The sequence below is a fragment of the Vombatus ursinus genome, unplaced genomic scaffold (genome assembly GCF_900497805.2).
Source record: "Vombatus ursinus unplaced genomic scaffold, bare-nosed wombat genome assembly UNPS02014779.1, whole genome shotgun sequence".
Lineage (NCBI taxonomy): Eukaryota > Metazoa > Chordata > Mammalia > Diprotodontia > Vombatidae > Vombatus > Vombatus ursinus.
This window is the reverse complement of record NW_020954557.1, coordinates 1,939,327-1,958,622: the sequence shown is the minus strand read 5'-3', so window position 1 is coordinate 1,958,622 and position 19,296 is coordinate 1,939,327. Positions and strand designations below refer to the sequence as shown.

At 37.7% G+C, this 19,296-nt stretch overlaps 1 protein-coding gene across 1 annotated transcript in view; it reads right to left on the bottom strand.

The window, feature by feature from the left end:
* Positions 1 to 216: 216 nt before the first annotated feature.
* Positions 217 to 19,296, bottom strand: part of LOC114045798 (coiled-coil domain-containing protein 148-like) — a 194,003-nt gene continuing 174,923 nt past the window's right edge. Inside the window, exons 12-14 of the mRNA XM_027865978.1 lie at positions 9,948 to 10,065; positions 6,159 to 6,299; positions 217 to 449 (exon numbers count right to left, since the gene is read on the bottom strand). Coding sequence (XP_027721779.1) covers positions 303 to 449; positions 6,159 to 6,299; positions 9,948 to 10,065 — 406 coding nt within the window. The 3' untranslated portion in view covers positions 217 to 302. The remainder of the gene's footprint in view (positions 450 to 6,158; positions 6,300 to 9,947; positions 10,066 to 19,296) is intronic.

The window sequence follows — 19,296 nt, the reverse complement described above, 5'->3', positions numbered from 1 at the left end:
CATCATATAAAATATCAATCTCAAAATGTAACTTTTTAAATGATACTATATATGTCTTTCATAAATTCTACTCTTAAGGAATCTGATAACAAAACTTTATTTTGTAAAGATATGGGGAACAATTCAATATGTAATGAGAATCATACAAGAATTTTATTTGCAAATGAAATCACTCCACATATTAATAATCAAGTATCTAAGACATAGTAAATTAATAGTTAACAAATTTCTTTTGAGGATAGTTTATATCTGAATCAAAAAGAAGGCTCTTGCTTGTATACGATGGGACTTGCAACTGAAGTCTACATCTGAAAGACAGTAGATGCCATGTCTCTTCTTGGAAGTTTGTAAGGACTAATTTTTGGCAAGATCTCTTTTGCATAAAGTGTTCTGTGAAGTCCAGCTTCTCGAAGAGCTAACTCAATACGAAGTCTGGGGTCAGAAATTATCTGGAGAAAGAAAATGAAATATAATTAAATAAGAATACCAGCAACATTCACTGTCATAGTTTCCAAAGTTATACACATTTTCTTTACAGAAGATAAAATGTTTGTATGTAAACATGTTATTGTAGTTCATAATAAAATTATTTACAATCTTTTGAAAGTAAAATATCAATGCCATGTAATATAATTCAAACTTTTTTAAAGCTACCATTTAAATAATATTTTAAGGTTTGCATAGCATTTTATATATGTTAACTCATTGGATCTATAAAAAACTACATGTGAATAATTTACTGTTAATTAGTTAAAGTGTCAAAGAGATGGGGTAATATCTTCTTAGCTTCAGTTTATCCTTATATCTAAACTTATTGACTAAAATTGTACAACATCTTCCTTGCAGAGGCAAAATATATATTGCCAAGCTCCATTTTCCTTGCACTGATATTAAAGTAGGTACCAATATTTATTTAATAGATTTTCACATAATGATTTGACAATGTATAGATCAAGTTTAAATAAATAGCAACTATTGGAAAGAAAATAAGTCAATACAACTTAACCAATAAATCACTGAGTTTCTATTTTAAGCAGGACTGGCAATGTCTCCATCAATCTGATTTTAAGTGGGAACAGACAGATGAGTAATTCAGTTTTGTTCTTTCATTTACAGCTGATTGGACCCTATTCCTCTTACATTCAGTCTATGAATGTTAAGTGCCAAGAGATACAATGATAAGAAGTTGACCACATATAGATTTTAGCAAATGAAGACTTTCATGTGTCATTGAAGTCCTCCCAGATGATGAAAAGGGAGTCATAAGTTTAAAGAAAAAGGAAACAAAAATGAAATGACTAGATAAAAATATGAAATCTCCAAACCCTTAAAATCATTTGTCTAGTAGAAATGCACAAAAATATAGTAGAATAGAAAATGTTTGATTTTTCAATGAAAAGTTCAGCATTCAGACATTTACTGAATACCTACCAAGTACAAAGCACTATGCTAATGATGGAAGCAGATTAGATGTACAAGGAGTCATAGTCTCTAACACCAAGGAACTTATATTCTAGTAAGAGAAAAAAAATACATGCATCTATAAATAAAATACAAAGAAGTATGTGATAACTACAACTACTATAATAGTGACGCTTATGAGTCCAAGTTGAAGGGGTAATTCCTATTAAGATAGTGAGGTCCTCCAGATGCATCTATTTGTAGATGACATTGTGATGATTGCATCACATCTTAGAACATCAAAAAGTTTCCTGCATGACCTCTATAATCACTCAAAATTTGGCCTATCTACCTAGGAAAAACTAAGTGGATAAAGAATGACGAATTTCTAGATTGATACGTACTCATATCAAAAACATGATATATGTATGGGTCCACACATGCATGTTTGTATATGTATACATGAAACACAAACTGCAAATGGAAATTGAGCTGGGCCCAGAATTTAATGGGCAGAGGAGATGGGTCGGATTGTTTTTGTAAAATTACAAAGTTCTTTTAATGATCCTAAATTGTTCCCTGAAACAAAGAACCAGCCTTTTAAATAGCAATATTAACTTGGTTTTGTTGTATAGCTACAAGTTATATAATCTCTAGAGAACTAAAAATGAATTTTATCCAAAAGTTAACAGGAACATGGTGGTGCAGCAAACTGCAACATATGACACAAACAACAAATTATGAAGGCGAACCAATGTAAAAGATGCCACAGAAGAAATGTTTGAGCAAAAAAGATGGGCTGGTCATGTGGTAAAAACAAGAGATAATTAGTGGACATCTCTTTTGCTTCATTAGTATCTTCCTAATGCCAAGCAAAAACTATGGGGGCCCCAACCATTTATCTAGGTTGACCTCCCTGTGACAAACTCATTGGAAGACAAGGATAAGATCAGCACTGAGGAGGCAGGTATGAAGGTATTTTAATATCCATTATCAGAGGGAATGCCCTCATCTATGAGATTACAGATCATTTGAGTAAAAGCAGCTAGGAGATGCAAAGGATAGAGCACAGGACTTGGAGTCAGAAAGGCCTGAGTTCAATCCTGCCTCAGACACATATTAGCTCTGTGACTCTAGGCAAATCACTTAGCTTCTGTTTGCCTCAGTTTTCTCACCTATAAAATTGGGATAATAGTATTTGCCTCCCTGGGTTGTTGTGAGGATCAAGCATTTTGCAAACCTTAATGCACGATACAAATGTTAGCTCTTATTATTACTGAATACTGGATAGGCCTTAGATTAAGATTGGAAGGATTAAATTAGGGTAGCTTGAGAAGAAAGGGGAGCTGTCATAGAAGACTGAATCTTAAGATAGCCTGCATGACTAGGCAAATGGAATGCCATTAACAGAAACCAGAAACTCTGGGAGAACTGGTTTAGGAAGGAAAGTTGGTTTGTTTTTTTGTTTTGTTTTGTTTTGTTTTAAGTATTCCAATCCAATAAAAAGAACACTGATAGAGTTTTCCCCTTTTTTTCTTTAAGGAATTAGAAGGGTTCGTGATAGTTAACATGCAATCATTGAAAAAAAAATTAAGGCAGGGTTTGAGATAGTCTCGTACACCAAAAATCTTTCAAAGATATTTATTCATTCACAAAAGCCAAATACATGTACTTTTTTTCGTGGTCTAAGGAATCACAGAAATTGAAAGTTAGAAAGGTCTTCAGCAACTACCTAGTCTGACCCATAAATGAAAGAAATGATCACTTTGACTTACCTGACAAATGGGCTCCAGCTAAACTGGAGCTGTCGTTTGGAGGAAAGATTGGAGGACAGAACCATGAGTAATGGGCAAAAGTTGCAAAGAGCTCAATTTCAGTTTGATTTTAGGATCACAAACTATTACAGCTGTTCAAAAGTTGGATGGGGTGCCTAGAGAAGCGGTGGGTTCCTCTTCCTACTGTCCTTCAGGCTAAACATCCTCAGTTCCTTCAAACTATCCTTATATGACACAAACTCAAAGCCTTCACATTTGCATATTTATGTGTAGTGTTGGCCTTCTTTAATCCTGTTACTCTAAAGAACAGGTACTCTCAGGGCAGCTAGGTGGCACAATAGATAGAGCTCTGGCCTTGGAGTCAGGAGGACCTGAGTTCAAATCTGACCTCAGATACTTGAAACTTACTAGCTGTATGACCTTGGGCAAGTCACTTAACCCCGAATACCTCGCCCCAAAAAAAAAAGAGTAGGTACTCTACTTTTTTGTTATGCTAAGCAATATTCCTTATGCATAAAATTTCCCATCTATTTTAATTCTTTTTAAAATTTATTTTATTTTTAATTTATGGAATAAAATAAGCATTTCCATAACAATATAATTTTTAAAAGATTATTATATATGAGACTGAAAATCTATTTTGTACAACTTGCTATTCCTTTTAAATATATAATAAAGTTATCACATACATTTCTTTTTTTTTCTCTCCCCCACCCACCCTAGAGATGGCTACCATTAGACACAAATCTCTGTGTATGTGTATGCAAAAGCATTCTATACATCTCTCTATTTATCAGTTCTTTTTCTGGATGCATATAGCATCTTTCTTCATATGTCCTTTGTAGTAAATTTGGGTATTTGTAATAGTCAAAATAGTTTTTAAAAATGTAGCCAAAAATAGAAAAAAGATGTAGGAAAGCTTTATCAGTGTTTCCTTTTAAAGGATTATAAAGATTTAAAAATAATTTCCACATTATGAGAACATTGAACTAGAAGGACCTTCTTTGGTGCAGTATAGGAGTATTAAGCAACCAAATATAAGCATAAAATTAGCCCTTCAAGGGGAATTTAAAAGATACATTCTCTTTTACATTTGCAAAGGTTAAAAAAAAAAGTCAGTGATAGATTTTGAAAATAACTTTACATAAACAGTTTGGGTATTAACTATTTATTCAAATATTTTCTATTAACTAGCATTATTATGAAATAATATACACTAATTAGGTATTACATCTTGACTACAAAGATGGTTCAAACCACAGTTTTCAAATGCCAGAAGACAATTCATAGCTTAAGAGCTTTACTTTGTCATCATCATAGACCTAAATAGGATTCCTAACAACTGGGGTAAGTTCATTTGCAGGGAGGATTGGATCTAAGGTATATTATGTGCTTTGTTGAGGTAAACATGTGACTGAGGTCGTGAGTGTTGAAAAGGTTGAAGAGTTCGGAGACAAGGTTATTTGAATTGGTAAGGATTCAGGATGAGAAAAAAGATTGTGATCCAGCTACTGAACTTATCAGAGAGCAGGGAGAACTACGTGGAGTCCATACTCTACTATAACAAGGATCTGGACAGGAAGAATGAACTTTAAAGAACTAGATGTAGTTGCTGAGTGATGACAGACTAGAGAGGACCTAAAAGTGGCAAGAGGGAACAAGAAATATGCCAGTTTCTGCTGGCTCTTCATGTTAGAATGTGTGGGAGAAGGAACAGCTGGGGTTGGATGCCAAGGTGTGAGCTACTTTCAAGAGAAAGTTAGATTTCAGTGCGCACCAGAAAGATGGTAGGAATGTGAGAGGAAGAGAACTGGGATAATAGAATTAGAGTCAGAAAGGAAACTGGAGGTCATCTAATTTAACTTCCTCATTTATAGATGGGAAAACTAGACTTAAAGAGGAGAAGTGACTTTCCTAAGATCATATAGCTGGTAAGTAGCTGATCCAGGGGTGGGTTCTAAAGGGTCAAACAATCAGTCAACAAGCATTTATAAGGCTCTTACTATATATCAAGAACTGCACTAGTTCTAAGAACTGGAGATACAAATAAAAGCAAAAACCAATAACAATCCCTGCCTTAAGAATCATACATTTTAAAGGGGGAGATAATATGCAAATAACCACATACATATGTATGTGTATATATATGTATATATGTGTATATGTGTGTTTATATTTATATGACATATATGGAGTAGATAAGGGTAGCCTGAAAGGTAATAATAATATGTATTAGCTGGCTTGGGGTAGGAAGCCTAGGAAAGGCCTCCTGCAAAAGTTAGAATTTAAATTGAGTCTTGAGGGAAGCCAGGGAATCTAAGGGGCAGAGGTGAGGGGGAAGAGCATTCCAGGCATAAGAGACAGTGAGTTCAAAGGCACAGAGATCAGGGAAAGAGTTTCAAGTTGGAGGAACTACAAGTACGCCAGTGTAATTAGACATGGAGGAGAGTAAGGTATAAGAAGGCTAGAAAGGTAGGAAGATCATACTGGAAATGGAGGCAGAGGAAGATAGGGAAATGGGTAGTGATAAGGCTGACTTTACTAAGTGAGGTAGAGGAATGGGAGAGGGGTAGTAGGCCACCTGGCCTTTTCCTTTCCAAGTCAATCTTCTTAGTTCATCCATGGTGACCAGCCCCTCTCCCAACAGATGCCCCCAAACCAATGTTCAAAAGTGAGAAGAGGGAACTCTCTACTCCACTCCAGGGGAGAAGGTGGTTTGGGATAGGGACAGGAAGGACATGGACCTCAGGTCACAGCAACCCCAAATGGGTAAGAAGGAATTAGGAAATGAGTCTTTTGGGTCAAGGGGCAGAGGTGGTGGGGCTGGAGGGAGGTCTTGCTTCTCTTCAACATAAAAGTATCTTGAACAGAGCCCCAATTGCCCCAGGCTAGTTTGACTCTAATCATAATTAGCACAGCACAGTTATCCACCCTGATCATTCTAATTTTCTCAAATCACAATCCACCAAATATAACAATGACCTGGGGTTCTGTATATGTATTCAATTTGAAGAGTGGCTTTTGAAGAACAAATTCTTCTTCGGTTCCAATTCCCATTCTGGCTTTTGAGGCCAATGTATCTGCCATCATTCTAACATGATCAACTTGGGCCACAATGGAAACCTAACAGAACAGAAAATGATGCTAATTAGAATGTGCAACAAAGCTAAATGATGCAGAAGCAAATTAGTTATTTTTAGTTATCTTTAACCAATTTGTACTAAAGCCTGAAAAGTTGATTAATATAACAAAAATCCAGAGGAGAAGATAAAATGAATAATAATAAAACCACAAAACCTATCTTAGAAACCTACAAAGCAGATTAATTTCAAATTAAGAATCTCAAGACTGCAATCAATAGTTAAAAACAGGATCATGAGACCATATACTTAAAAATCTAACTTGGTTCTCTTTCTGATTCCAGGCTGTTGAAAAATGAATAGAGCAATATCAACCCAGGGAAGTGCAAATGGCAAGTGGACTTAATTTTTATGTCCCTGCAAATACCTAACAAGCATCACAAAGTTTCACTTCAACATCAATATCCTGCACATTTGGTAAAATGTGACTATGAAAACTGGCTGACACAGCTCTCTCGTGAGCACAATCTCTTTTAAGTCAATCCGGAGTAAAGGAGGTTTGGGTAAACTAAAGGGTAGCATTAAATTCAAGGGTTCAGAGTATCTTTAGATTCTGGTTGAACCAGTTCCCATTGTACCAGATCATTAGGTAGTTTTCAGGGGGTGCAGGTCACAGCTACTATGTCCTCCCCGACCTCCACCCCCATCACACCCCAGAAAAGTATAAAGAATCAAAGTAACTTATATGCCTCTAAGCAAATGCTTAGTAGTTCCATAATATAATCATGGTGTATTAGTGTAAAGAAAATTGAATTCGGAGTCAGAAAAATCAGTTTAAATAATGACTCTGCTCTGTGTGTGTGTGCGTGTGTGTGTGTGTGTGTGTGTGTGTGTGTGTATGTGTGACTTTGGGAAATTCACTTGACCTCTCTGGGCCTGAATTTTCTTATTTGTAAAATGAGAGGGTTTACCCAGATGGCCTCTGAGAATCTTTCTAGCTCCATATCTAGGAACCTATGACTAGATGACTTCCTCACAGGATCATAAACCAAGACCTAGAAAGGACCTTCAAGACCACCTAGTCCAATACCCTCATTTTAAAGATGAGGAAACTGAGGCTGAGCCAGGTTAAGTGATTTGCCCAAGGTCACACAGGCAAGGATCAGAGCCAGAATTTGAGCCTAATTGCTCTGACTCCAGAAATAGCACTTTTTCTCCTCTACCACATTGTCTCCATATTATTCTAGTTAGTTTTAAATCCTGTGCTTCTATGATAAGACAGTTCAAATGTAAACCCATACAAAAAGAAAAAAAAATTCCTTTTCTTTGTATTTGAAGGTCTTTCTCTTGATCATTTGGAGAACTTTGTTGTTTTTTAATTAAATTGTTAAATTCAAACACCATATATCTTGGAATTTGTGGCTTTGGGTGTTTTTCTGGAGGCAATCTATGAATTCTTTCAATTGGCATTTCATTTTCTAAGTTCAGAAGTTCTGGGCAGTTCTTTTGTATTATTTCTTACAATATGGTATTCAGGTGCTGGTTTTTTTTTTGTTTGTTTTTTGTTTTTTTGTCTTGTCTTGTTCTTCTAGAAGACCTATGATCCTTTGGTTTTCTTTATACAACCTGTCTTAGTATGTTCAGTACTGTGTACGATGTACTATGTTTAGTGCATACTTAGTATGATAGTATGTTTTGCATGGATAATGACCATATTTTCTTTTAATGTTATTATTTTTTGCTTCCTTATTCTAGATCACCCTTCATTTATGTATATTTGCATCTCTAATTTATTATTCTCTCTTTTGAGTCTTTGGTGAGACTTGCCATTGCAGCAGACTTAATGTGCAGACTATCCTGCACATTATTTTTGTTGTGTAGGCAAAAAATTTGCTCTCATAATTCTCATTTCTCTTTTAACCACTCAGGAATAGTGTATTGTGGTTCTATGTTCTCCTCAAATTTCACAGGGTTCTCTGTCTTATCAAACATTGGATTGTTTTCCTTCAGTTCACAGTATTTATTCATTTACTAGATCTGGAGACCATATTTTCTTCATCTGTTCATGTTTTCCCTGTTGATTTATCTGCTTATGTTCAAGGTCTTAGAGTTTTTCTCCTTCCTGAAATGTTGGATAAGTTAGTCTTTTTCGGCACTTATTTCCACCTGTTGCTCACTTCCTGACTCCCTCCCCTCTGATGGTAGTTTCTCTGGAAGCTGGATTTCAAAGCATCTCAGCCTCCTCCTACTCTAGGCAATTCACAGTTTACTAGCCTAGGTCTCTGCTCCAAGCAACACTTTAGGGAACAGAAATGGCCCCAGCTGAACATAGTACTCTTTCCCTAAAATTTAATGAAGTTCCTCACAGTGCCTCACATCCAATGTCCTGTCCTAGTCCCCTGTCCTACTCCCTCTGTTCCTCAGTCCTCTCATCTGGCACTAAAAGTCATGGGTTTATTTCTGTAGTTTAGGTTTCTAAGGCTTGGGGTAGGGACTTTGGGAGGGGGTTGAGCTCTATCTCAGGCCCAAATATTTGTCCTATCACTTTGCCTCTGTTCCACTGTTTTCCAACAGAGATCTTTTGCAGCATAGAAAGCTGCTGGTGTGGCACCAAATGACTGTCTCAGTCCAAGCAAATTTCTGCATCCTGGAGCCAGGATCTCCACAGTACTGGAAAGAGAAAGGGGGGACTGGGGTATAGAATTGAGTTTTGTTGCAAGCGTATGTGTTGGGTCCTTGGGTTGGTTAGTGCAGCCTTGCTGTTGGGAGCATAATAGGCATTGATGGAGGGTTGTTGACTGAGCTCAGGGTAGGCATCAGTTCATGTATATTTGTTAAAAATTTCTCTTGTATTCTTGGTGTGCTAGATCATGGAGACGGCTGAACTCACTTTATTTTGGGTGTATGTTTTCTGTTTTGAAGAGGTTTGAAAGATCATGGGGTCAGAGAAAATGTCTAGTCCTCCATCTTGTTGGTCACATGACCTGAAATTCCAGCCCTTAACTTTTTATTCTTGTTATCTACTTTCAATACCCATAGCAAGTGAACTATTGCTTCAGGTATTAAATACTATTACATAACCCTCAATTCTGCAGAAATGTTGTATTTAAAAAGCAGTTATAAGTTCTCTTGAATTGAGGACGTCTCAAAGCCCAGGCAAAGGCCTAACAGCTTCTTTGCAACTGTTTTAATCCCTGGGCTATTATGGCAGAATTTTACTACTCTCAATTATTATCAAAGTGTTAACAAACTAGAGGTGACATGGAGGCACTGAGTCTTAGGAGAGATTTCTAAAGGTGTGGATGAAGTTTAAATAAACTCAGGAACTGGCCATTTCAGATAACATAAATGTGATTTCAATGAACAACTCTTCTCCTTTGAGTGAAGGTCTGCGTTAGAAAGAGCACTAGAAAATCTGGGTTGGAATCCAAGCTCTGTGGCTGACTGAGTGACCAGCAAGGTACTTCTCACTTCTACTGTCTGATGCCCAGTTTTCATATCTTTCCAATAAAAGAGGTGACCTATGTGAACTAGGTGTCATCTAGATCTAAATCCCTATAATGTATCCAAATTCTGAAGAGTTTGACTTCAAAAAGCAGATGTCTTGAAATTAACTTTAGTAGCTATCACATTATAGTATTTAGAAGCATCTTTAATTGCATATTCAAATACTCAAATTAAACAAAACCACCTGTTTCCTGAGGGCCTCTAGCCTCTTCTCTCTTTCTTCTTGTTCCTTTGTTTCCTTAATGGCCATTTCTTTTCTCTCCATCCAGCGCTTTTCCAGTAATCCCTGTCTAAATTTGACCCTTTAAGTAATAATACAAAAAGATGTTTGCAAGGTGTCATTATAAGCCTGGCAAATATACGAATGAAACATGAGGGCAGAAGCAGCTAAAGGTACCATCTTACTGCAGTATATGTTATTCTAAATCATTTTTCCCCCAGCAGGTCTGTCATAGAAGGGACCTTAAAAGGTTATCCAGTTTATCATTCATCCTCATAAAATTCCCTACAACTCACTTTTAATCACACTTCTTACAGTCAGTACTGAAGCTAAACTATCCCTGAAAGACAACCCTCAGACTCATTTCTGAATATGTCATAGACTTACAGACTGTTAGAGCTAGACATGACCTTAGATATCAATACTTCCAGTATTCCAGTGTTGTGACATTCATAATAACACAAATTTTCACTCTGATAATTTGAAATGTTAAAAAGACAATACTGCTGATTGCTACAGATAACATTTTTAGCCAGAAGAGTAAGCAAAATAAAATACTCCAATACTGTACTCAAAATGTTATTACTATCAGGATATATTTATGAAATATATTTTTAAAAATCTTTTAGACACATTTTCATTCATTTCTGCTCTAGGATGACCTGTTTTCTTTGCTGAGACTTTATAGAAATGCACTTTGACATCTGTAGATGGCAGCAAAAAACATGATTCTCCCCTCAGCATTCTTTTCACTGAAGCTATTCCATTCCCCCTTGAAATTCACAGCTATTGAAACAGGGCAGAAAACTACCTAAATATCTAACCACATCCATTCAGCATTGGGGTGGAGAGTTCCTTTCATGAAACAACCACAGTATTCTTCTGCAATCACACTGAATATTAAAGATGCAAATACTTCTTCCAGAAATGGTAGGTGCCAGGCTCTCTCAAGAGTAAGCACTGTGCCACCAACACCTCTATCTTCTAAATTATATCAATTATTACTGGTTTATACTTAATAGCTTTTGTGGTGCAAAAGCTATTTTTGTTATGCCAAGTCTTTGTGCACAGAGAATACACCTACATTTTTCATTGATGCATCTCACCCCAAGCCCTTGCCTCTCAGAAAATGCAGCAGAGTATAGAAAAAAGAGCAATGAATAAGGGAATCTGAGGAACTGAGTTCAAACCCCAGTTCTGCACCTTAGTATATATGTGACCTTGGCAAGCCTCTTAACTTCTTCATCTATAAAATATGGGTGTTAAATTAGATAGTCTCTAAGGTGCCTTCCAGCTCTAAATCTGTGAGTCCCAAAATAAACCTAATGTGTAATGAATCCCAAGCCCCTATCAGGGCTACAGCCCAGGAAAAGATGCTTCTATTGACATATCAGGATGTAATAGTTTATTTTTTTGTTTATTTATTTATTTTCAAACCATGACCTATATTCCTGCATCTCTCACCTACCCTAGTCATATATGGATATTTTCTTTAATGAGGTCCTGCTCAATTTTATCCTAGCCCAGGATAAGTGAATATCTATGAGGGTTCAATTAAAAGATACCCTGAGATTTCACAATGACCATATCCTAATTTTCATAACCTTCATAAAGTTTCACTTCCTTTGGGATATATAGCAGTAAGTGCTCTTATAGCTATAGTATGGTTTCAGGTTACTCTATTGCAAAAAATAAAAAGAGCTGACTTGTGCTTAGAGGAAACTGACTTGAAAAGCATGAGAGTTAGTGGGTGGCATTCCAGTCTAGGTCACAGGAAAGGATGGATCAGTGGCTATATTGACCTTCCTGTAATCTCCAAGATTAACAGGGTTGCCCTAAAGGTCGCCTTGGCAATTCAGTGAAGCAGAAGTTCTATCCTAAATGTCTTTATTTTTAAGGATGATGTTATTGAAACTGATCTTCAAGAAATCTCTCTCTCTCTCTCTCTCTCTCTCTCTCTCTCTCTCTCTCTCTCTCTCTCACACACACACACACACACACACACACCTGCTTCGTCACTTTTCCTCCCTTCCAGGCCCCTCCCTTATAGAGAAGTGATTTGAATAACCTCTTGGAAAAAAAAAATCAGATGTTCATACATTCGTAGGAAAAAAAAAACAAAAAACAAACACTATAACCAAATGTATCATCTGGAAAAATTTCTGCACAAACATTTCACCATTTGAGATAGTCACCTTTTCTTCTAGTTAAACCATGGCTATGAAGGGAAGCATTGACAAATGGTTCAACTCACTGACTGCTAAGTGCTGGGTGGTGAATTCCCAAACTGGAATCCTGGGTTCATCTCACAACCTGTGTTTTTCTCGTTGCATCTACAAAGGCTGAAAGCGCTGCAGAAAGGCTACTTTCAAGTCCTCTGGGGCAGGAGAAGCATCATACTGTTCAAAAGCAGCAGCTGCTGTAGAATCAGGTGCAGCATTAACTATGATCTGAAGAGGATTTGGCTTAAGCCTTGGGGCCAGAGCACAGTTGCCCTGACTTGAAGCTTCCCTGTAGAAAGGGAGAGTTTATCTATCATTTAGAAGCCTGTTTCCTGTGTGCCCCATACTCAAAGGGATCAGCATTCAAATGCAAATGATTTTGTTAAACACCTTGAAGTGTAGTAACAAACTCCCTTTGCTTTAGAAAGTGTTGGACAAACCCAATCTCCTCCTACCTCACTCTCCTTTTGAAGCCAAAGCTTATTCCCGCCTCAAAAGAGGACGCATTAAAGGCTCTGCAAAGCAACGAACAGGAACTATGTCTACACAGGTTTTTTTTCTTTTTCTTTTTTTTTTTTTCAAATTGGTTTGGTGGGGAATGAACTAGAACATGAAGACACATGCAAGAGTCTTACTGACTGTAACGTTAACTACTGGATATCCTCACTCCTGTGTTTCATATTTATACACACTTTCCACTAAAACAGGGAAAGGCTGTATTGCAAACACACAGAGATAGTAATTTTTGCTGAATTGCTTTCTCTCCTTCTTTCTTTGTTATTCTTTGTTACAAGGGAAGGTTCCTGTGTAAGGAAGGGAGGGAAGTCTATAGTCTGAAATGAAGGTAATGCAAAAACAAAGGATATCAATAAATTCTTTAAAAAAAATGCAGGGGAAAAAAATAAATGCTATCAAAAGTTGTCAACCTGAAGTATGCTTTTATTAAAAGAGGTATGAACCACTTTCCTAGGAAGGATTTGTGCAGTCTCTAAGGGATGAATGTCTTTTAACACTCCTTCAAGGAAAGCTTGGTTGCTTTGCCTCAGGAACAGAGACTTCAACCCAGAAGCGCTGGAGCTGAAAGATGGTAGTGCGGAGGGTTGGGATTAGGCTTAAGGAGGGGGCACTGGAAAAGCATTATGAATACCACAGTTAATCTATTCCCAAAATAGTAACAAATAATATGTTCGGCCTAATGGTCTTTCTGCATCTTTTCCCTAATATTCTTGAGTTTAGAGCTTTAGGTAAACAACAGACAAACAGACAAAATTTGATGTGGGTAAGAATACAGCAAGGACCATAACGAGCACTTGTTACTTCAAGCCTGCCATTGGTTGAAGGATGCTCCTGTAAGAGAAGGCTTCGATAAGTGAAGACTTCTTGTTGACCCACTTCTGCACTACATTAAGTTCTCTAGAATCCCTTGCCTCTTGTCTAGTTGATGATCGTGCCTTGCCAAACCTCAATCCTGGATTATACCTACTATTTACTCTCTACATTTTAATTCATATGCAGCTGAATAGACCTGGAGAAAAATCACGAAACCATGCCGCCTGGATCCGTTACAATTTTATATAATCTCAACTTGACCTCAATGCAGCAAAGCAATCCTTACATCTCCCTAACTGATTTGCTATCCCAAACCTATCAGACAGTCTTTAATGGATCCTCCCACTTGCATTTCCCCTTCTCCAACCCAGCCACTCTCTTAGCTAAGGACCTAGCCTCATACTTTACTGAAAAAAATCAAAATCATTCACTGAGACCTCACTTCCCCACACTCCATCTTACATCACTCACATATCTTCCCCGCTATGTCCTCCTTAACATCAGTCTTGCATGAGGATGTGGGCCTTCTCCTTGCAAAGGCCAATTCCTCTACGTTCCTCTACAGCTAGGTGTCTCAGTGGATAGAGTGCCAGGCCTGAAGTCAGGAAGCTTCATTTTCCTGAGTTCAAATCTGGCTTCAGAAACTTACTAGCTGTGTGACCCTACTCACTTAACCCTGTTTATCTCAGTTTCCTCATCTGAAAAATGGGCTGGAGAAAGAAATGGCAAACTACTCCAATATCTTTGACAAGAAAACCCCAAATGGGGTCATGAAGAGTCAGATATGACTGAAAAAAATGACTGAATTATCATCCTCACTCTCTGATCTTTATTCTGTCTTCATCTACTGGCTCCTTCCCTGTTACTTACAACTACATCCATGTCTCCCTTATAGTTAAAACAAACAAACATACATATATACAAGCAAACCCTCACTTGATTTGCCATCCACATCAGTTGTCATCCTATATGACACCTCCCTTTCTCAGCTAGACTTCTTCACAAAGCCAAACTGATTTTCCTGACGCTCCAGTCTCACTATGTCAACTCTCTGCTTAATAAGCTCCAGTGAATATGTATCACCTCCAATATGTATTAAAAAATAAAAAATTAAAAAAAGCTTCTGTTTGGTTAAAGTTCTTCACCAGTTGGCCCCTTCCTACTTTTCCTGTCTTCTCACGCTTTACTCTCCTTCATTCATTCTATGGTCCAGCCCCACTGGCCTCCTTGCTATTCCTCAAACATGACATTTCATCTTCTGATTCAACATCATTGCATTGGTTGTCCCTCGTGCCTGGAATGCTCTCCCACCTCACTTTCTCTTAGATTCCCTGACTTTCTTCCAGACTCAGCTCAAATTCCACCTTCTGCAGATGGCCCTTCTCCAACCATCCTGGGCTGGTGCCTTCCCTCTGAGATTACCTTCCATTTACTCTGTATATATTGTGCATATACATAATTGTTTACATATCTCCCCCCAATAAAATGTGGGATCTTTCAGGCCAGGGACAGGGTTTTTGCCCTTCTATGATGCCTGGCACATAGCTGGTACTTAATAATTTAAAAAAAAAACTCATTGATTGACAGGAGAGAAGCCTGTCCATGGTGAATGTCTAAGATTCTGTGTCTGCTTTCTTGGCCAATCAAGGACCTGTGAGGGTAAAAGCATATGTCCTCAATGACCCAGACTAGCTAGATAAATAATATCATAACTTCTGGGGCAGCAATGCACACAGGCAAGAGGAGCATGTAAGTACAAAATTCATCTCAGAGCTGGAAGGAATCATCTAGTACAGCTCATTCATTTTTACACATGAAGAAACTAAGACCCAAAATGGAAGCCATTCACCCAAGGTCCAACAACTGGCTCAAAGGAGGGAAGGACTAGAATGTGAAATTTCACATTTTGGACCTTTTAATTTATGGGGGGGGGGGAATCACCCTTACAAACTATATAGGAATTCATTTGTTACTTTGGGGGTCATCATGTAGATTTGTGTGCAGAAGTGTTACTTTGCCCCAAAATACAGTATGATTGAAAGCATTACTTAGATATGTTCATTGAGTGAATTGGAGTTATGTTAAAACTATCTGACATTTTAAAGTTTCTTAATGTGTTAAAACTATCTGACATTTTTGAGTTTTTTAATAAAGAGAATTATAAATCTATTAGGCACTTTGATACTTCAAGAAATTTGTCAATGCAGATGTTCTTGTTACCAACATAGATCCACATGCTGAATTCTCTCTACGTTTATGGTAGATTGTTTTTGCCATGACCAAAAAATTCATCACCTGATGGCCAATGTGGTAATGAGCCTTTCTGACTATAGTCAGGCTGGTGAGTGACTATCAGAGAGATAGTCACAAGACTTGAATTTGAGCCTTTGTGGCATGGCAGGCTTCTCCTGAGCATATATTTCATCGGCATGACCTTTGAGAGGCCAGGGTCACCTCCATACCTTGATGAAGCATCAGAGCAGGACTTGAGGAGGGGTTCAATCTGTCCTAGAGATTCTCATAGCATTGCTTTTTGTGGTCACTAGACATTTCTGGTAGATTTTTAAAAACTTGTTATTTGTATGGCCCCCACCAAGGGGCTACATCATAACTTTTATTAGCTATACAGGAAGGGAAGTCATGTTGAGGATTTGCCCCTAATATTGGTAGAATGCTTAAATCCTTTCACTTTGTATTAGAAATACAGAAAAATGCTTTTAAAAGCTAAAAGCTGAAAATTGAGCTTAGTTGATTAATTCTATGCTACTTTTAAAAAAAAAAGGATTGTTGATAGGCACATGCAATTTCTGATAAGCATAATTTCACTTAAAATGTTTTCAGATTCATAAATATTCAAAGCAAAACAAAAATACCACATTACTGGAAATGGGACTTTATAAAGCCATGCTTCTAATATGTGCAACCACATTTTCAGTCAATGATGAATGATGTTCTTTACTTTATAAAATCGCCGCATTTCACCACTTGGATTTAACTATATTTAGCCCCTGCTAATGATAACAACAAATGACAAATGAAACATTTTAGTCTGTTCTCATTATTAAGGAGATACACATCAAATATAGAACGCCTCTCTGTCTGTGCGTGTGGTAGAGATGGCATAGTAACTGTGACAACAAAAGAAACCACAATCCTTTCCCTCAAAAAAAATAAGAATAATAAAACTTGGCTCCTACAATACTGTCAGAAAATCCCCTTTTTACTCCCTTTCTTCCTTCCCAGGCCTCTTACAACTTCTGTGCAAATCAGACATCAAAGGGGTCACAGATTTAAACAGTGATTCAGCAGCTCATAGCAATGAAGTCAAGTCTGATTTTCTATTAACATAGAAAATTATTAGAAAAGAGCTTTCACCACCACCCTACAATTTAGCATTCTTTTCTTCTGAGGTAAAACCAGCAGGGTAGAACAGGATTTCCTCAAGCACCTTGGGGAATACCATTGTTTTAAAAGAAACCCTCCTACTTAAAAAGCAAAAAACAAACCAAAAAACCTCTCATAAAGTACAAATTCCCTCAGTTGAGGCTTTTAAACACATACAGATAAGTAAAAAATAAAAATACTTTGTTCTTTCTTTTATATTAGGTTTATAGGTATACACATGTATACATAGAGAATGCATGTTTGAGTGTGTGTGTATATATATATACATATACATGCATATATGTGTATATATGTATACAAGTACTATAGACATTCATGTGTGTATGTGAACACATGCATATATAAAAATGTATAAAGAGAACAACATGTTCTGTTCTTGACACATGTTCATAGCCTACTGTAAAGAACCTATTCAGGGCTCCTTTCTAGAAGGTTCACTACTTCCCTACTTGGTGTTTTTTCTCTTTCAAGTTTCAACATTTTTCTTTTGAGGCTCTTTCTCTTAGGTTGGGCCTCCCACCAATTTTTATTTTCTCTGAATATGGACTGTGGGGTGGAGCTCTGGAATGGAAGCTTCTTTTCATCTTTTCATCTTCAAGGACAGACACCCACACAATGCAACACATCTGTCACAATCCCAGAGAGTGAGGAGAACTTTTTTTCCTTACTTTTGCTACTAGATCTAAGCAGAGAGAGAATAAAGTCCCTCTCCACCACCAACTTGACAAGTTCTACTGCTTAAGGTTCCATTTTGAGGAGGGAGATACCAAAACAGATATCCTGTAAAAGCAGCAAAATCGGGCCAAGAGACAGGCATGTGGCCTTTGTGCAGTGGTTTAATGCCAGACTAATGAGTAGGAACACAAGTGAACCAGGAATCTTTCTGACTAACCTGATAGGCACTTGACATTACCAGAGTAGATATGAAAAAGTTAACAAGAGGCAGAGCCAAGATGGCAGAGTAAAAGCAGTGACTTGCTTGAGCTCTCTCCCCAAACCCTTCCAAATATCTGTAAAAAATGGCTCTAAACAAATCCTAAAGCAGCCAAACCCGCAAAAAGACAGAGTGAAACAAATTTCCAGCCTCAGACAACCTGGATGGTTGATTGGAAAGGTCTATAGTGCCAGGTTGGGAGAGGGACGCAGTTTGGCATGGGAGCACAGGCAAAACAGGCTTCAGCGAAGCTGGAACAGGCCTCAGAGGACTGAATCACAGGCAGCTGGGGCGGTTTCTAGACTTCTCAACCCACAAAGGCCAAAGACAACTTAGATCAGTAGGAAAAATCTGTGACCACAGTGAGAGAGAAGCTCGGTCCCAGCCTCAGCCCCAGCTCAGACCCAGGGCAGCAGCTGTTTCCGGAGCTCTTGGCCCACAGACTGAGGGGGAATCAAGTGGCTGATCAAAGGGGGATTGCAGGGATATCTGTACTGGTGTAGGATTCTCTTGCTTTGCCCGTGCTTGGATCTGGGTCACCATTCTAGGTGCTGGTCCTGGGCAAGGAGGAGCACTGGCATGGTGGAGCTTGTAGTGGCTGTGGAGAGGAAATCTTCCTCACAGTTCCAAGGCAGAAAAGAGTGCTTTTGGTCACTCATAGACCAGAGCACAGGCCAGGAAAGGAGTAAACACCTTGCCCTTGATCATACAACCTTGGAAGAACTGAAAATTTACAGTGCCCTAGAAGTATCTCTGAAAACAGCTGCACAAAACCCCCGAAGCTTGGGACAATACATTCTCCACACTGGAAGCAGACCCCTACCTTAACAAAAAATTTGTAACTCAAGCAATTGGCTGGGATCATGAGCAAACTGCACAAAAGAGTCAGACCATAGAATCTTTCTTTGGTGACAAAGAAGATCAAAACATACAACCAGAAGAAGATAACAAAGTCATAGCTCCTATATCCAAAGCCTCCAAGAAAAATATGAATTGGACCCAGGCCATGGAAGAGCTCAAAAAGGATTTTGAGAAGCAAGTAAGAGAAGTAGAGAAAAAACTGGGAAGAGAAATGAGAATGATACAAGAAAATCATGAAAAACAAGTCAACAGCTTGTTAGAGAAGACCCCCCAAAAATACTGAAGAAAATAACACCTTAAAAAGTTAGCAAGATCTCTTAACACCATTTTAAAAATGGGCTTTTATCTCCTCACTCACAGATGAATGTGGTCAGAAATGAAACTTTGAAACCTTAAACATTTCTTTCAAATTTCCCTCCAAGGATAAGAAGACCTTCTTTACTCTATGAAGAAAAGGAGGGGGAAATCCCGAGGTGGACAATTTATAAATTATAAATATTTATAAATATATTTATATTTACTTATGTAGTATTTATAGAATTACACAGTGTTTTACATACTT